Source organism: Beta vulgaris, chromosome 8 (genome assembly GCF_026745355.1).
Source record: "Beta vulgaris subsp. vulgaris cultivar EL10 chromosome 8, EL10.2, whole genome shotgun sequence".
NCBI classification, from domain to species: Eukaryota; Viridiplantae; Streptophyta; class Magnoliopsida; order Caryophyllales; family Amaranthaceae; genus Beta; species Beta vulgaris.
This window is the reverse complement of record NC_079209.1, coordinates 16,454,862-16,471,523: the sequence shown is the minus strand read 5'-3', so window position 1 is coordinate 16,471,523 and position 16,662 is coordinate 16,454,862. Positions and strand designations below refer to the sequence as shown.

Sequence of the window (16,662 nt, the reverse complement as noted above, 5' to 3'; positions counted from 1 at the left end):
CAAATGCCTAAAACAAGTAATGAGAGCAAGATAGTTCTAAGGGAGACGACAATGGCAATAATGAGCATCGCTGAGTTACTATTTTCTGCAAAGAAACACAAATACTTGTCAAATACTTATATGGACCTTGTCCATACTAAATTAGTTTCTACCTAGTACTAGTACATGTTATTTATGAAAAAAGGATTAATATATCGAAAAAAAATATAAAAGAGAAGTGGATATAAACAAATAAGGGTGATTATTTCAAAAAAAAATAACTATATTAATATGTGAAAATTTAGTATAATAAACTAGTATAATAAAAGAGTTACTTTGTGGGAAAAACTGTCAATATGTTAGATATGTTGAGTGATGATTCAAAGTAGTTCCTTATTTATAGGAAAATGCGTTATTAATTATTTTATTAATTCAAAAGTCGCGTGTCAAGTCTGTTGCTTATAACTAGTATTTGGTGGATGTTAGGTTGTTGAGAGGTTAGTAGTGGGATGAAGATGATCATCAAATCATGGGTAACGCTCCTTATTTTTAGCTTTGTTTTGTTCTATTTATGCACTATATATTCTAACGTTGTACTTCATAGTTAAGTAAAATGAAAGTATTTTTTATTCCCGTCTCGCTTCTTCTATTATAATTTCAACATGGTATTAAAGCCCGCTTAGACCCTAAAGAGATAGAGAATGGGAAGTAAGCCATTGTAGGCCATCTTTTATTTTATGAGTTAAAAAAAGAGAGTATGAAAAGCAAACCACCATGTCGAAAGTGGTTGATGATGATTATGTGCATCATGGTGAAGAGAAGTGCTTCACAAGGTTGTGTGGAAAGGTGCTCCAACAAAACTGGTGTCGGTGATAATGTACTATATAACAAATTTCTTTTTTTTTTTTTTGCTAAATAAGTAAGATTTTCATTGCTCAAACATCTCACACCTAAACCTACCAAGGGATAAACGAACCAACTAGATCGAACCCTTTAAACCAAGGAGGCAAAACTAATAGAAAGGATTACAACACTTTTACTTCAAACTATAGAGTATCAAACCAAGGTTGATGTCTTCTACTGATTTTTTGTGGCACAAATATTCTAATTCTCAGCTTTACATTATATTGAACTTGCTTAACTAGATGAGCAATGCTAGAAATACAGTAATTCCAATATCCCAAATTCCTCGCCCTCCAGATGAAGTAAACTAGAGCTGCAATTCCAGCATACTTCACTTGCTTCACAAATTTAGACTAGCTCCTTGTAACATGCTATCCATCTGAGAATAGTCCGTAGTGTATTCCTGATTGTTGTAATCTATATATAATTTTGAATCTTCACCATACATTGATCACTGGAGTCACAATGGAAAAAGAGATGAGTGTTTCAGCACTTTTAGAACAGATCAAACATGAGTCAGTAAGATCTTTATTCCAACTTGAGCCAGTTTCTCTGTAGTTTGCAACTTGTATTTACATCTAACCAGTTGATGAATCTATACCGGGGAACACACATCCTATTCCATATCATTTTATCCCATTGTATCTTATCTATTACACCTTTAATATTCTCATAAACCTCCTAAATACTATATATTTTCTCAGATTACTCAACTCAGCCTAAGAGTAAAACTCTACTTCATTCTTTGACTTGACATATTCTCTTCCAATATCAGCTTGCTACTTGTTGGATATACTATATTGACCCATTTTATCCAAACATTATCCTGTTTGGAAACAATAACCTACAGATACTTCCCTAAACAAGATTTGTTCCACATCATGAAATCTCTATATCCCAAGCCACCACAATCTTTCCCCAACATAACTGATCCCAAGCTACATCAGTTGGTTTGTTAGTGTATGCATTACCACTTCATAAAAAGGCTCTCCATATGTGATTTACTTCCTGCAATATGCTTTCGGGAAGAACAAATACTTATGCCTAATACTTATGTAAACTCATCAGAACTGAGTTTATAAGTTGAGATCTTGCTTAGTATGATAGATTCCTAGAATACCAAATCCTTATTCTAGCTGTCATCTTTTCTACTATAACTTCACATTGTGCATTTGGGATTTTCCTTGAACAGGTAGGTACCCCCAAGTACTTGAATGGTAAGTTGCTTCTTACAAACCTATAAACATTTTCAGTTCTTTATACTTCCTCCGTTTCAAAATAGATGGTACATTGTTGACTAAAACGCTTGTCGAGGCACTGCTTTGACTACTAATATCTTTAATTATGTATTAGAGTAAAGTATAAAATTTTGATTTTCTGAAAATATACATTAAGACAAATCCAACAACATATTACATTATAACATTTGATTTTACCTAATAGTAAATAATGCATGGTCAAACCTCATTCATGAATAGTGGAAAAGTCAACAATGTAGCATCTATTTTGAAACGGAGGAAGTATGTCACTTTTAGTCATTCCACATCAAAAAGGTGAGTTTGTGTTACATTATCTTTCTACCCATAAATTGTAGAAAATAGTTGAAAGCACTGAAGAACATGTATACAGAAGTAAAATCACCTCTAGTACACATAATAAGATCATCAAGGAAGCACATGTGTTTCAATTTCATCTCCTTGCACCTTGGATGAAATTTAAATTCAGATCTTTCACTCATCTTGTGAAGAATTCAGGACATATATTCCATGTAGATTACAAGTAGGAGTACTAACACAGTTCATAACCAAGTCAATAAATCTCTTAGGAAATCCTATATGATTTAACATTTTCAACATGCAGCTAGGACTTACTTGCTTCCTATTATAGTGTTTGCCCATGTCCTAAATAACCATAATATTGTGTATAATAAATCTACCATGTATAAATCCCCTTGGTTCTCAATGATTATATCAGGAAACACTTGCCCTAATCTATCACATAACACTTTTGTAACATTTGTATTATGTATTACAACATGATATAGGTTTATATTCACTCACATTTTGAGGGCATCTAGTTTTTTTTTTTTTTCTTTGATAAGTAACAAGATTTGATTGCATAAAACACATTACACCCTAACCAACCAAGGAAGTTACAAACCAACTAGGTTGGACTATAGCAAACCAAGGAGGCACAACATTGATCCTACCTTTACAATTTCAGAAACCACTCATGGTCTTTCCTACTTATTGTTTTAGGCATCACACTTCCAATACGAGCTGTAACCATTGCTCTAATCTGCTTTATTGTACACCTAAGACTAGGTATACGTTGCTGCCAATAACTACTATTTCTTCCCTGCCATATGAAATACACCACAACAACAACTCTAGTTAACAACACTTGTTTTCTGAATTTTGAGTACCTGCAGTTTCTAATCCATCTGATGGTATCAAATAGTGATCTTCCTCTTGTCTGAATTTACAGCCATTGAGCAATGTTATCATAACATGCCCTATTGTATCTACACTGAAAAAATAGATGACCATGTGTTTCAGCTCCACTGTTGCATATCAAACACTGATCTGAAGTGGACACTCCCATTATAGCAAGCTTTGACGTTGTTTGCAGCCTCTCTTGTATAGCAAGACAAATTATGAATCTATATTTTGGAACAGTGAGTCTGTTCCATATAGTTATATCCCATGTAACCATCTCTTTCTCCCCCTTGAGCTTGACATACACTGCTTGAATGGAGTAAGCACTCAAGGAACATAGCTCAGTTTCTGCGTAGATTCCCTTAATTTCTTCCTTCACATGGCAAATCTCTATCAATACCAACTAGCTCCTATTTGAGGTTTATAATCCCACCAGCTGGATCCCTTGAGATATACTGAGTTCACCCATTTGATCCACACATTATCGTGTTTGGATGCTATTGCCCATACATATTTTCCTAGGCATGCTCTATTCCACACCTTAACATCTCTAAACCCTAAACCTTCGCAACTCTTACTCCAACACAGGTTCTCCCAAGCTACACACCCTGCTTTCTGAGAGTAAGTGTGACCACTCCATAAAAAAGCTCGACAAACTTTGTTTTCTTCCTCCAAAATACTCCTAGGTAACACAAATACTTGCGCCCAATAGCTATCCAAACTCATCAAAATAACATTTATCAGTTGTGTTCTAGCACTATATGACAAGTTCCTTGTACTCCAAACTCTTATTCTAGCTGTCATTCTTTCCACTATTACATCACATTGGGATCTTGTGATCCTCGTTGAACATATTGGCACCCCTAGGTACTTGAAAGGAAGTTTACTCCTGCTAAAGCCTGAAGCTATCACAATCCTCTGTACTTCCTCTTCTGGTGTCCCACATGTATAAACAACAGATTTTTTAGAGTTAGCTTTGAGGCCTAAAGTTTCAGAGAATAACTTAAAGGCACTCAACAACAAGTATATGGATTAGAAGGTCCCTTTACAATAGATAATGAGATCATCTACGAAGCACATGTGAGTGAGCTTCACTTCTTTGCACCTTGGATGAGATTCAAATGTTTCTAATTCTCCTAACTTATATAAAATTCTGGATAATAAATACTCCATACAGAGCCCAAATAACAAGGGAGACAGGGGATCTCCATGTCTCAGTCCTCTGGTAGGCTTGAAATAACCTTCGATACTGCCATTAATCAGTAGTGAATACATGGGAGTAGTTACACAGTTCATTACTAAGCCCATGAATTCTCTAGGGAAACTCAGGTGTGTCATCATTTCCTCTATGAGGTCCCAATTCACTGTGTCATAAGCTTTATGTAAATCAATCTTAACCATACAACTAGGTTGTACTTTCTTCCTTCCATATAGTGTCTTACCAAGTCTTGCACTACCATGAAAAGCATATATAGATCCCAAATCTTCAGGAATTTCATCAACTCTCTCCTGAAAAGCATATATAGATGTTGATGATTGCCTTAAAAAACAAAATTCAAAAAGTTTCTTCCAAAAAATAAGAAGTAATAAAAGTATATAGATGTTGATGATTGCCTTAAAAAACAGAAATCAGAAAGTTTCTTCCAAGTACGAGATATCTGTGGCTATTACCATATATAGTTAAAGAATGAGGCTGATGAATATGCAAAAAAAAAAAGTGTATAAAGTGGTTGTGCATTGGACATCTTAGGCAGTAGTAGTACACAACATAAATTGCTGCATTTTCATTCTCTATTCTTTAGACGTGCAGTCAACTATAGTTTGTTAATTTTTTTCTGTTAATTAAATTGTTTAGGGTAGTCAATTAGTTTTAGTTAGTTAGTTATGGACACAATTAATCTTTTATTATACTGTTAGGTGGTTATAGAAACGTATTTGCAGATCATAAGTCAGAGGGGTTAACTGGGTGAGACAAACGTTGAAAGCCTTCAAAACTTTGGCTAACACTAACTCCAAGGGAAAACGCAGGCCCAACTCAAGATGGTGGGCATAAATGGTTACGTGCCTTACCGGACAGTTTATCACCTTCCATTCGTCCGGGAATCCATATATCTCTTCAGCAACCTGGCAATAATCGAATCAACGGTAAGGCATGATTCCGCCATCTTTTACAGATGGTCACTGTTTTCGAGCCACTGCTCCACATCATCCCGCTTAGGGATCGGTTCAGGACGAGAGTTAGGAGTCGTACTGGAGCTTTCCCCTATAGCGATCTCGGACGAGCTAAGATTTGATATCTTAACTCTCGTAACCCTTGCTATCACCACTCATCCTCGCGGAAAAGTACTAAGAAGTCAAACTTTCTTGCTCAGGGGTAGAGCAGTCGTTAAGAAACTTAGATCTAAGCTCCTTCGCCATATCTAGGGTAACGGGCAGGTCAGTTAAAAGACGGGTTCTTCCCTCCCTAGGACTAGAGGTGGACGAACTTTGTCTGCCATTATGGCAAGAGGGAGAAGAGGGATCACTTTCATAAATATAATCATCCCTAAAAATTTTGACTATTTGAATGGTGCGACATAGTTCTAAGAAAGAAAAACACAACAAAAAGCCAAAGGGGTATGACATAGATACCTCAAGAAAATCTTGCGGGAAAATCGGCCGGAAAAAATGGAGCAAGCCTTTTGAAGTTACAGAGGAAAATCCCAAGGCACAAAAGGAGAAATTTCTAGTCCAACAGCGCCGGAAAACAAAGAATTCATCGGAGAAAAGTCGAGGTATGAGAAGTTGAAACCCTCGAGCAAACCCAGAAAAAGTGACAAAATTTGACGAACTTCTTTAAGCACAATAAGAGAAATATGGTCTAAAGCACCATTTTAGAAGATTTGGGCAAGAAAGTGATGATCTTGGAAGAGAAATAAAGAATAAAAAATAAAGAAAAGGCAATTTTGTGTTTTAAGTACTAAGACAGATTGTTATGATGAAACAACCTATCAACTGCTATCCTAGATCCACGCCAAGTGTCATCGTCAGAGAATACCTTAATAATTAAAAAGGGGGGAAACGAGCGGGATTCCAGAAATAGTAATGATTACGCTTTTTAAAGTCAACGTCTTACCCGAGGCCAACACGTGGCAACATTAAAGAGTTATTAAAACAACATGCAAAATTTATTCGCCTCCTCGAAATCAACATCAATGAAAGGTCACAACCCTAAATGATGTTGGGGTGCTAGTTGTATGGGTAGTATCCCAAGTCTACTATCATACACATTTTGGTGTCCGACACGAAACCCTTTAGGATGCGAACTCACTAGAATGGACCAAACCATCCCCGGTAATGGATCGGGATAACGCTCGCGGCCACCGAAAAGGACAAAATAATAAGGGAATTTTTTCGTCCAGTCAGACTTATCTCAATCGTATACGTGTTAAAGGATTACGCATCTTGTCAAATGAATACTACTTTTATAAATAGCCAAATGGTACTATTCTGCAGGTACATTTCTCTCAGATACTAAAAATAGCTTATCTCTCTCTCTCTTGTTTTCTCTCTCTAAAGCTTTCGCAAACACTTAATGACTTGAGCGTCGGAGGGAGTTTCTTCGCATTCCCCACAAGGATAGCTCACAATTCACCAGTCTCGGCCAACACCTAATTACTGACGGACATTCCACAGGTTCGCCACCATTTCAACAGCGAAACAAAAAACATTTTTTTTTACAGGATTTCGGCTAAGTCTTTGGGTTCAAAATCTAACCCAATCTGAGCTTACATGATAAGTCGATAGACAAAAATCTGTATGAAAAGTTTGTACTTTTCTTGGGCGAAAATATTTATTATAAGCTCCTCATCATAAAACTATGGACTAATTCCTTAAAAAAAACATATAGACTAAAATTATCAATAAATTCTTCGTACCACGTCTACAATGTGCATATAGTTTTCTATGTGGGTGAGTACATATATCGCCACCTCTTTTACTACTTGTCAATTTTAGTAACGTCATTTTCCACCCGAAAACATGGCACCACCAAAGATCTCCTCACTAATACTGTTCTCAATCTTGCTTCTCCTCACTTTTCCAAAATCAAGTTCCCTTCCAACTTACTTGTACAGTATTTGCCCAAACACCACCTTCCCTTCTAATAGCAAATACAAATCCAACCTCAACACCCTCCTCCACTCCCTCTCCTCCAACGTCACCACTAACCACTCCGGCTTCTACATCACATCCGTCGGCAACGGCACAAGCGATGCCGCCTACGGCCTCTTCCTCTGCCGCGGTGATCTAAACGCCACCTCGTGCACTGACTGCGTCAAAACTGCCACCACCACAGACTTGCCACGAACATACTGTCCCACCTCGAACGTTGCTACCATATGGTACGACGAGTGTATGGTACGATACTCTAACGTATCTCTTTTAGGGAAAATGGATGATTCTCCTAAAGTGATGTTAACGAACACACAAAGAATAAATGGTAATCAAACTGCGTTTGGTGAAATTATGCGGAAAACAGTGAATGATATGGCGGTCCAAACAGCTAATAATCGGTCCGGGATGAAATTTACCGCAAAAACGGTGAATTTTACTAGTTTGGTGACGTTGTATGCGTTAGAACAGTGTACACCGGACTTGAATGCTAATGACTGTGGTCGATGCTTGAGGGCTGCAATTGAAAAGCTTTCAGTCATGCAGGGTGCAAGGATTTTGCAGCCTAGTTGTAATATTCGGTACGAGATCTACCCGTTTTACAATGGTGCTGTTAATTTCTCATTGTCTCCGACCATTAAGACTGCTGAGCATGGTGAGTTCATCTATTTTATTTATATTCCCTTGCCTAATGCCTACCTAGAACACTTGTATATTAACGTTTGTCGATATATCACTTTAATCATCATATTAGTTAGTGATATTGAGATTAATGTAGCAATGTTTTACCTAACATGTTTTTTTATATCCTAATAATATATCTAGATAATGCTTGTTACAATAGCCAAAAAAAAATCACTGAGAAAAGGAATAGATATTAAAAAATATTATAATACGAGATTTCTTAGAATCTTTTGAATTTGTATTTGTAAATAAAAAAACATACTCTTTCTATTAAAAATTACTCCCTCCGCTTTTATTTATTTGCTACATTTTGGTTTACACGAGAATTTAGGAGATGTTATTTTCATTCTTTTTTAATGTACTTTTTGACCCCTTTAACATTAAATATGTAGGGAAAAGAGAAAAAATTAGTACTTTTTGGTGGAAAAAGAGGGGAAACAAATATAATACTATTACTTTTTGGTGGGCCAACTATCCTAATAAGAAAATGTAGCAATTAAAAAAAACAACCCTTTTTGAAAAATGTAGCAAATAAATAATAGCAGAGGGAGTACATATTTTAATACTGAAATTTAGGTGAAAATAATTGGGAACTAAATGAAACTTTTCTTAGTAGAAAATTTACTTATCAAAAGTTTATTAAGTAAATGTTTAATAAGGAAAAACAACTCCAGATATCCAAATTCAAATATTTATTCAGCAAACACGCAAGGTGTTTCACGTGTCATGCTTTTAAGGAAATGAATTGATTTTCACATTTTCGATTTTGGATTTTGGATTTTGATAGTCATTACCACGAGTCCGAACACAATTATAGCACCTCTTTCTACCGCATATGTTTAGAAAATAAACCATGCTGTCTGTAAGGGAAAAAAGAAAAAAGAAAAAAAAAAAAAAAAAAAGAGAGTGGGAGAGTCAAATCCTACTCTAGCGGCCGTGATATTCTCGTATATTATAAGCCATTATTGGTGGGGCCGGGGCGAGGTTTGTTGAACTCGCAATTAATGGTTTGATGTCAGATGAGTCGTTGGCAATTGGTATGGTTTTATTATATTGTTCATAATTGAGGCTGGTTGTCTGTCGCCTAACCCTTTATGCCCCGTTTTATTTATTTATTTATTTATTTATGCCGTTGTAGCCTTATCTTCTAAACTTATTACTCCCTCCGTCCCATAATATAGTGCCTATTTCATTTTTGGTGGTCAAACTTTAAAATCTTTGACCGAATATTCTCATTTGTATATATAAAAAAACATATTCATGTAGGATCTTGTTAGATTCATCTCAATGTGTAGTTTCATAATATCAACTTTTTATATTTTTTATTAATAAGGAATTGAAGATATTAAAGGTCAAAGTTACGTTTTGGAGACCGTGAAAAAAGAAACAAGCACTATATTATGGGACGGAGGGAGTATTATCTTTCACAAAATATCTAGTATAACTTATAAAACATCGGAATTATAGGATAGAAGTATTTAGTAAACATATGCTTTATTATTTATAACTGTTTGACTTTTACTATTTACTAACTTTATTTAGTTTATTTTTTGTAATTTATTGTTGACGAAAAATATATTTATGTGGGATCTTGTTAGATTCGTTTTATGTATATTTTTCTAATATCTATTTTTTATATTTTTTAATTATCAATAGTTATATACATATTAATTGTTGAAATTTTGCATTAAAATTTAAGGAGGAAAAAGGGTTGAAGATGTGTGACTTATAATAGGCATCTGGATAGATCATGTACCAAACAGACCAGAAAATTTCTTCTTATAATTTTTAAAAGTCGGTCCAAGATGGTAGACATTTGAAATTTCTTGAGGAAGTATAAGTTTGTTATCTTGAGGTGCTAGTGCCACTTAAAACATTTTAAATAGTAGATTTGAGGTCGTCATCGATGATGACCTATGAATTGTTGTTGCATGGCATTACCATACTTAGAATAAAAAAAATCATGAGTAATGTTAAATGAATCAAGAATCTATTCAAGTACCTAATACAATTGTAAAAGTCAAGAGCAACCTCAAGAAGATGACACCTCAGGATATCTAAAGACCCACTTGGTTCATCAAAGGTCCAAAAGCAACGTCATTTCCCACTCTCAGCCCAATAATGTTACCAAGTTGAAGCTAGTCAATAATGTTTACTTGGTGGGGGAATTCTTGAGGCTCATAATAAAAAATTACTCTCTTTTCATCTTTAAATAAAGTTTTCGTTTTTATATTTATATATGTTCTAAACAAATTTTTCATTTCCTTTTTAGTATGGGTCCACTAATTAAATTAATAATTATTCCGTTTCGTTTTAAATGAAACGTTTGCTTTTTTACACAACTCAACACACTTCTTTAATTATTAATATCTTTAGTTGTGCACACGTAAAAAATAAAAATTGTTATAATTTGATAATATGCATCAAGACGAATCTAACAAGATCCCATTTAACTATGTTTTTCTCTATATAATGGCGATGAATGGGAGTCAAAATTGATCAATGAATAATGTAATTTCACCAAATGTTCCATTGAAAATAGATCGGAGGAAGGATTTTAATTAGCTTTCATTTTTCATTATATTACCCACTTTCCAAATTCTACCTTCTCAATAAACAATTCAGTAAGAGTGTACGAACTTCAATTTTAAATTATGATTTAATACAATTAAAATCTCACTTATAATTTTTCCTTAATTATTGTGCCCAACATAAATGAGAATTCTATTTAGAGACAAGGAAGTACAATGGAAGTTTAGTAGCTATTAATTATTCTTCAACCATATCATTAATTAGAAATTAAACATTCATGCACTTCTCATTCATATTTATAGTGATTGTTGACTTAGTGAGACATTGTCCTCCTTAAGAAAACTATATGAAATTATTGCATATTGCCTCCATCTCTTTTTGTTCTTAAATGTGAAGTATCAATAACATATTGAAAATTGTAAAATTTCTAATATGGTAGGCTTCTACTCTTGAGATTTGCAAAGGTAGATTCAACTTCTTTGTTTTTCCATTTTTAATCCTCATACTTCCTAATTTACCCAAAAGTCGCATTATGAATGAGGCTTAAATGTTAATTTCATGTTTAATTTTAATACTTTTGTTAAGTTTTGCCTAACTGCTACTAACTATGGTGTATTTAGGTCTAGAATCCTAACTGACTAACAAAAAATTTCGTAAATTTATGTGGACGGTAGTCCAAAATCAGAGAAGTATAAATTACTATTATATTAGTAGTGGAAATTGAACATTGGTAGCCATAAATCTATAAGGATGGTAGTTGACAAAGAAAGAAGATCTAGATTTTTATCATTTACGAACAGATTCATCTATAAGTGAGTAAGTGGCTCTAGGATTATTACTGATTAGATATAGTTTAAGTGTTAAGCCTTGAATATGATTTAAGGGGTTCATATAATCATATTCTTATATATACATTGTGAGAGTCTATAGTTGTTATCTGTGACAAGAGACGACCTCGCATCATCATGGGCTCGTAAAAAGTGCAAAATTGTGGAGGTCATTGAAAACGTTTGGGATCCAAATTCGCCAGCTCTTAGGACTCTAGACCTAAATAAACCATGGTTAGTAGGGTCGGGGTTATGCAAGACTCAGGCTTAGCAATGGGAAAAAAATGAAAAAAAATTCTATTTCCTACTCACACAAGCCGATATCCTTGCTTTTCTATCAATCTCTAATTTTAATCTTCCTCCCCAATCTGGTATTATGTTGCCAGTATAAAGCAAAATTCCATTTAAGTTAATTGTGAAGAAACATAATGCAGGCCGAAAGAAGGTATCAGCCAAGGTGATCATTGCCATTGTTGCTCCTATAGTTGTGATCGTATTGGCAATACTTGCTATATACGTATGTTTCATTAAGAAGAGAGCAAAGCATTGTGATTCTGTACCCACAGGATATGGTAAGATTAAAATAAGTTTCTTGAGCTATATTTATCTATTAATTACTTTTAACAGAACAAGTGCTATCCTGTTTTTGTCCTTGTTCTCACGTCTTTAGTTATTTAACTTTGTTTTATAATTTACCATGGTTTTGTAGGTGAAGATTTCACAAAAGTTGAGTCCTTGCAATATGATCTGCTTACCCTTCAAACTGCGACAAACAATTTTTCAGATGAGAATAAGTTGGGCGAAGGTGGTTTTGGGGGAGTCTTTAAGGTAAACAAAATAAATTAAAGGAAAAATTGTCAGAAACTACCTATTAAAGACGCTTTTTTTAAAAAAAACTACCTTATATCATATTTATTTTACAAAACTACCTTATAAGTGGAAAAACTTTAAAAAGCACTACCAAATGTAAAGTTTAGTAACCATGGTTAACTATTCTGTTTGAGAACCGAAAGTTGGCCGAATGATTGTACAGAAAACGTCAATGTTTGGTTTTTTTTTTTCTAATCAAGTTCATTATCTCATTCTTCTACTTGAGAGTTTAAATTAAGATTTTTAGGAAATTCTCAAAAGATTCTAATGGTCTTCTGCAAAAGTTGTTTCGTTCTTCCATTTAATTGTATTTTTTACTTATTAAGGTATAAAATGTGTTGGTGTAATGGTGTTTGAACGTCTATATCTTGCCTGTCTAGCAGTGTTTTAGATGTACATCTTGTCTCTCTCAAAATAGTGTAAAGATAGCTAATAGCTTTGCCTCTTGTCTGGTGGTTCATGTTCCAAAAGGGCAAGTGGCCGAGGCTCGTGTTTTAGCATATCGTTGTAGGGACACTACCTTTAGGTTTTAAGAGTTTTTTTGTTTGGGGTTTTTTCTTTGTAAGTTTCTCCGATGTCAAAATAGTGTAAAGATACATACATCTAGACCCTGTTTTAGCGACATTTATTTTGGGTTATCATCTGCGTAAGAATTCCACCCAAACATTGATAATTTTACATATAGTAGTTGCTTTTCCTTGTCAAGTGATAAAAGGAGTCATAGAAGCTTTCACTAGCTTGCAAATGGTTATATGCTTGAATTTAGCATATTCTCATTACTAATGTACCAAACTTTTTGTTTGCTGCATAGCCTGGAGCTCAAAGGCAATTTGTTTACCCAACCTACAATAAATGGATCTTTGTCTTAATGACCTAGATGCAATTTGATGCTCGTGTACCTCGTTTGAATAATTGAAAGAAAGTGAAAAATGCTGCAGTGAGAATTTGACAATGAGAAAAATTTTGACCATGGTTAGTAAATTTTATATTTGGTAGTGCTTTTTAAAAAATTTCCACTTATAAGGTAGTTTTGTAAAATAAACGTGATATAAGGTAGTTTTTTAGAAAAAGTGTCTTTAAAAGGTAGTTTCTGACAATTTTTCCTAAATTAAACATAGTCATTATATATGGTTATATAACATGGCTCTCAAAATGTTTTCTTATCGGATACCTATAACAAAATTATATGTTGTTCAGTGTTAATACATATGTGCATGAGAAAATGATAACAAAGAAGAGTCAGAATCTTCTTATATTATTAAACCGTAACCTTTTTCTAAGTTTATGAATTGGTACGGTTATCTGTTTCACCTAGGGTACATTGTCAAACGGCCAAGAAATAGCAGTTAAGAGGTTGTCCAAGAACTCTGGTCAAGGTGTACAAGAATTCAAAAATGAGGTTTTGTTAGTGGCCAAACTTCAGCACAGAAATCTGGTGAGGCTATTGGGATTTTGCATAGCAGGAGAAGAAAAGTTGCTCGTATATGAATACGTGCCCAACAAAAGCCTTGATCAATTTCTTTTTGGTAATTGCTATATAGCATCACAAAAAACATCATGTTGTAGAATTATTTTGCTGTTCTAATTATTCAAAGTAGAATTATTGATATTAAGAACTAGTAATATATTTTTAGTTTTGTGCTGCATAAACCCACAGATCCTGTAAAACAAGGACAACTGGATTGGGGAAGACGATACAAAATAATAGGAGGGGTTGCTCGAGGAATGCTCTATCTCCACCAGGATTCACGGCTTAGAATCATACATCGCGACCTTAAAGTAAGTAATGTGTTGTTAGATTCGGAAATGAACGCTAAAGTTTCCGACTTTGGCATGGCAAGGATTTTTGGGGTAGATCAAACTCAAGGAAATACAAGTAAAGTTGTGGGGACCTAGTAAGTATATTCAATCTTTTCATCTTCTTCAAATTTAAAGAAAATAAAATAGTACATTCAAAGAAATACTAGTATTACATGTGTTCCATTGTAATTTTTGCATGTAGTGGTTACATGTCTCCTGAATACGCAATGCACGGGCAATTTTCTATTAAGTCTGATGTCTATAGCTTTGGAGTGCTCGTGTTGGAGACTATTAGTGGCAAGAAGAACAGTAGCTTTTACCAATCAGGCTATGCTGAGGACCTCCTAAGCTTCGTGAGTTCCTCGAATTCTTCATTTTCTTTGCCATGAAATAAGAAAATGATACAATGATGTAATGAACGTATCTGATGTTTGAATATGCAGGCATGGAAAAGGTGGAGGGATGGGATGCCTTTGGAGTTTGTGGATGAATCAATAAAAGATTCATGCCCAATTAATGAAGTTATGAGATGTATGCACCTTGGCCTATTATGTGTTCAAGAGTCAATAGATGACAGACCTACAATGGCGACAGCAGTGCTTATGTTGGACAGTCACTCAATCACCCTCCCAATGCCACAACAACCAGGTTTCTTTATCAAAAGCTATGTGAAAGGCATTGGCTCTGATCAATCGACGAGTAAGTCGATGCCCTTGTCAATAAATGATATATCTGTGACTGAAGTTGAAGCAAGATAGACAATGGATGTTGAAGATATACAATTTACTACTCTTTTAGGTTTTTATCTAGGCTATGCTAGTTGAAAATACAAGAATTTTTCATATGTTATTGTTTCTTATACCTTAATTATATAACATATACGAAAGTAGCCTGATTATGCCTTTTTAAATTGGCAATAAGATTTTTTTTTTACTCATCACCAGTAGTATGTATTGTTGCAAGAGCAACTACTAACGTAGGGAAGAAGTAAAGTTAAGATTTCACTTCACAATTATCGCATCCCCCTCCTTCATATGTGAAAATCAGAAAATGTGGTAGAAGTAAAAGAAGCTACTACATTAATAACGACAACGCATAATGAATTGATAAGTATATCATTTACTAAGACGTCACCTAATGAAGTAGATCTTTATAATTATAGAATAATATATTGCCTTTGTTTGGCAAGCAGGGTGGAAAAGAAAGAGAATATTTATAGTATACCTTGGTGTACCATGCTCATGGTACATCAAAGACTATTTTCTCCAAAAGAGCAAAATGAACAAATGAGCAAACATTTCTACTTATTTAAGAAAATGAGCAAACACCTTTATTACAAAAATGAACAAAATGAGCAAAAAGAGCAAATGAGTAAAATGAGCAAAATGCCCATATGAACAAATTTGGTGTCAAATGAGCACCTAAAATTCTAATTTATTACAAAAGTACCTTTGGGTGTACCATGTTTATGGTACACCAGGGTGTACCATGAGTGAACTCGGAAAAGAAGGAGAAACTAATAAGGGAGTTGTTGAAACGTATAAGAGAGCGGTTCTGGTTGACAATACTAGCTGAAAATAAACTGAAATTGATCAGCGAATTGAAATTAATAAAATAAAAATGAAACTAATAAGGTGTTGAAACTGTTAAGAAATCGGACTGACTGTTGTTTGGCAAAGTTAGTTGCTTAAATTGATAAATTATTTTTGGCAAATTACTTGTTATCAAAATTTTAAAAAGATTTACAAGAAATTTAGCTACCTGATTTTGAATTCGAAAACGTAAAAAATTTAACTTATCATTTAAGTCATTTTAACCATCTGAAATTTTATTTTAGGTACTCCCCCAAACACTACTCATCATTTTAGCACATAAAATATGATGCAGGAGCATCTAACTCCATTAATCCTACTGTCAATCTTCTTGTAAATAATGAGAACAATGCATTAGAAGTTCAGTGTTTAGGTTTAATTAGCAGTAAGTATTATAGAGTGTTAGTTACTTAGCCGGTGTTTAGAACCAGTTTTGTAATTTTTTGTTAAAATTTTCTTCTGAATTTCGTAAGGTGCTTAGTTACCTATGTGCTTAAGCTAATTGCTTACCAACCATGAGGCGGCTTCTTGTTAAAAAGCCACTCAAAAAACTTTCCTAGCTTGAAGAAAGAAGAAAAGTCCACAAAGGTTGCTGGAACCAAAAGAAGAAATGAGTGTGCAAAAACCATTTTTCCACATTTTGGGACGTGTGACCTATGAATGAAAATATGTTCAAGTGTAGGAAACCCTCCCATTACTTTCTTGGACGTTGGATTAGCTAATCATGAGAGATTTGCAGAAAGATGGAGAAAGGTCTTAAAACCAGGTTAAATAACTCTTCCAACTCTTAACTTATTGTAATAGTATTTATAGATCTTTGTTGGTCGTGGACTTTTGACTTATGGTAATATAAATAGTTATCTGTTTTCTTGTAAAATTTCAGCT

The 16,662-nt window shown here is 34.2% G+C and overlaps 1 protein-coding gene across 2 annotated transcripts; it reads left to right on the top strand.

Moving 5' to 3' along the window:
• The first annotated feature begins 7,210 nt into the window (after positions 1-7,210).
• Positions 7,211-15,122, top strand: LOC104901111 (cysteine-rich receptor-like protein kinase 10). 2 transcript variants are annotated; one of them, XM_010688654.4, is made up of 7 exons: positions 7,212-8,127; positions 11,950-12,087; positions 12,225-12,343; positions 13,701-13,911; positions 14,043-14,280; positions 14,388-14,538; positions 14,629-15,122. In XM_010688654.4, the coding sequence occupies exons 1-7, from the start codon at positions 7,341-7,343 to the stop codon at positions 14,941-14,943; spliced, it is 1,959 nt and encodes a 652-aa protein (XP_010686956.2). In that variant the 5' UTR covers positions 7,212-7,340; the 3' UTR covers positions 14,944-15,122. The 2 variants fall into 2 exon arrangements, with proteins under 2 accessions (XP_057246989.1, XP_010686956.2); XM_057391006.1 differs by lacking the exon at positions 11,950-12,087 and having other exon boundaries at positions 7,211-8,127.
• Positions 15,123-16,662: the final 1,540 nt, after the last annotated feature.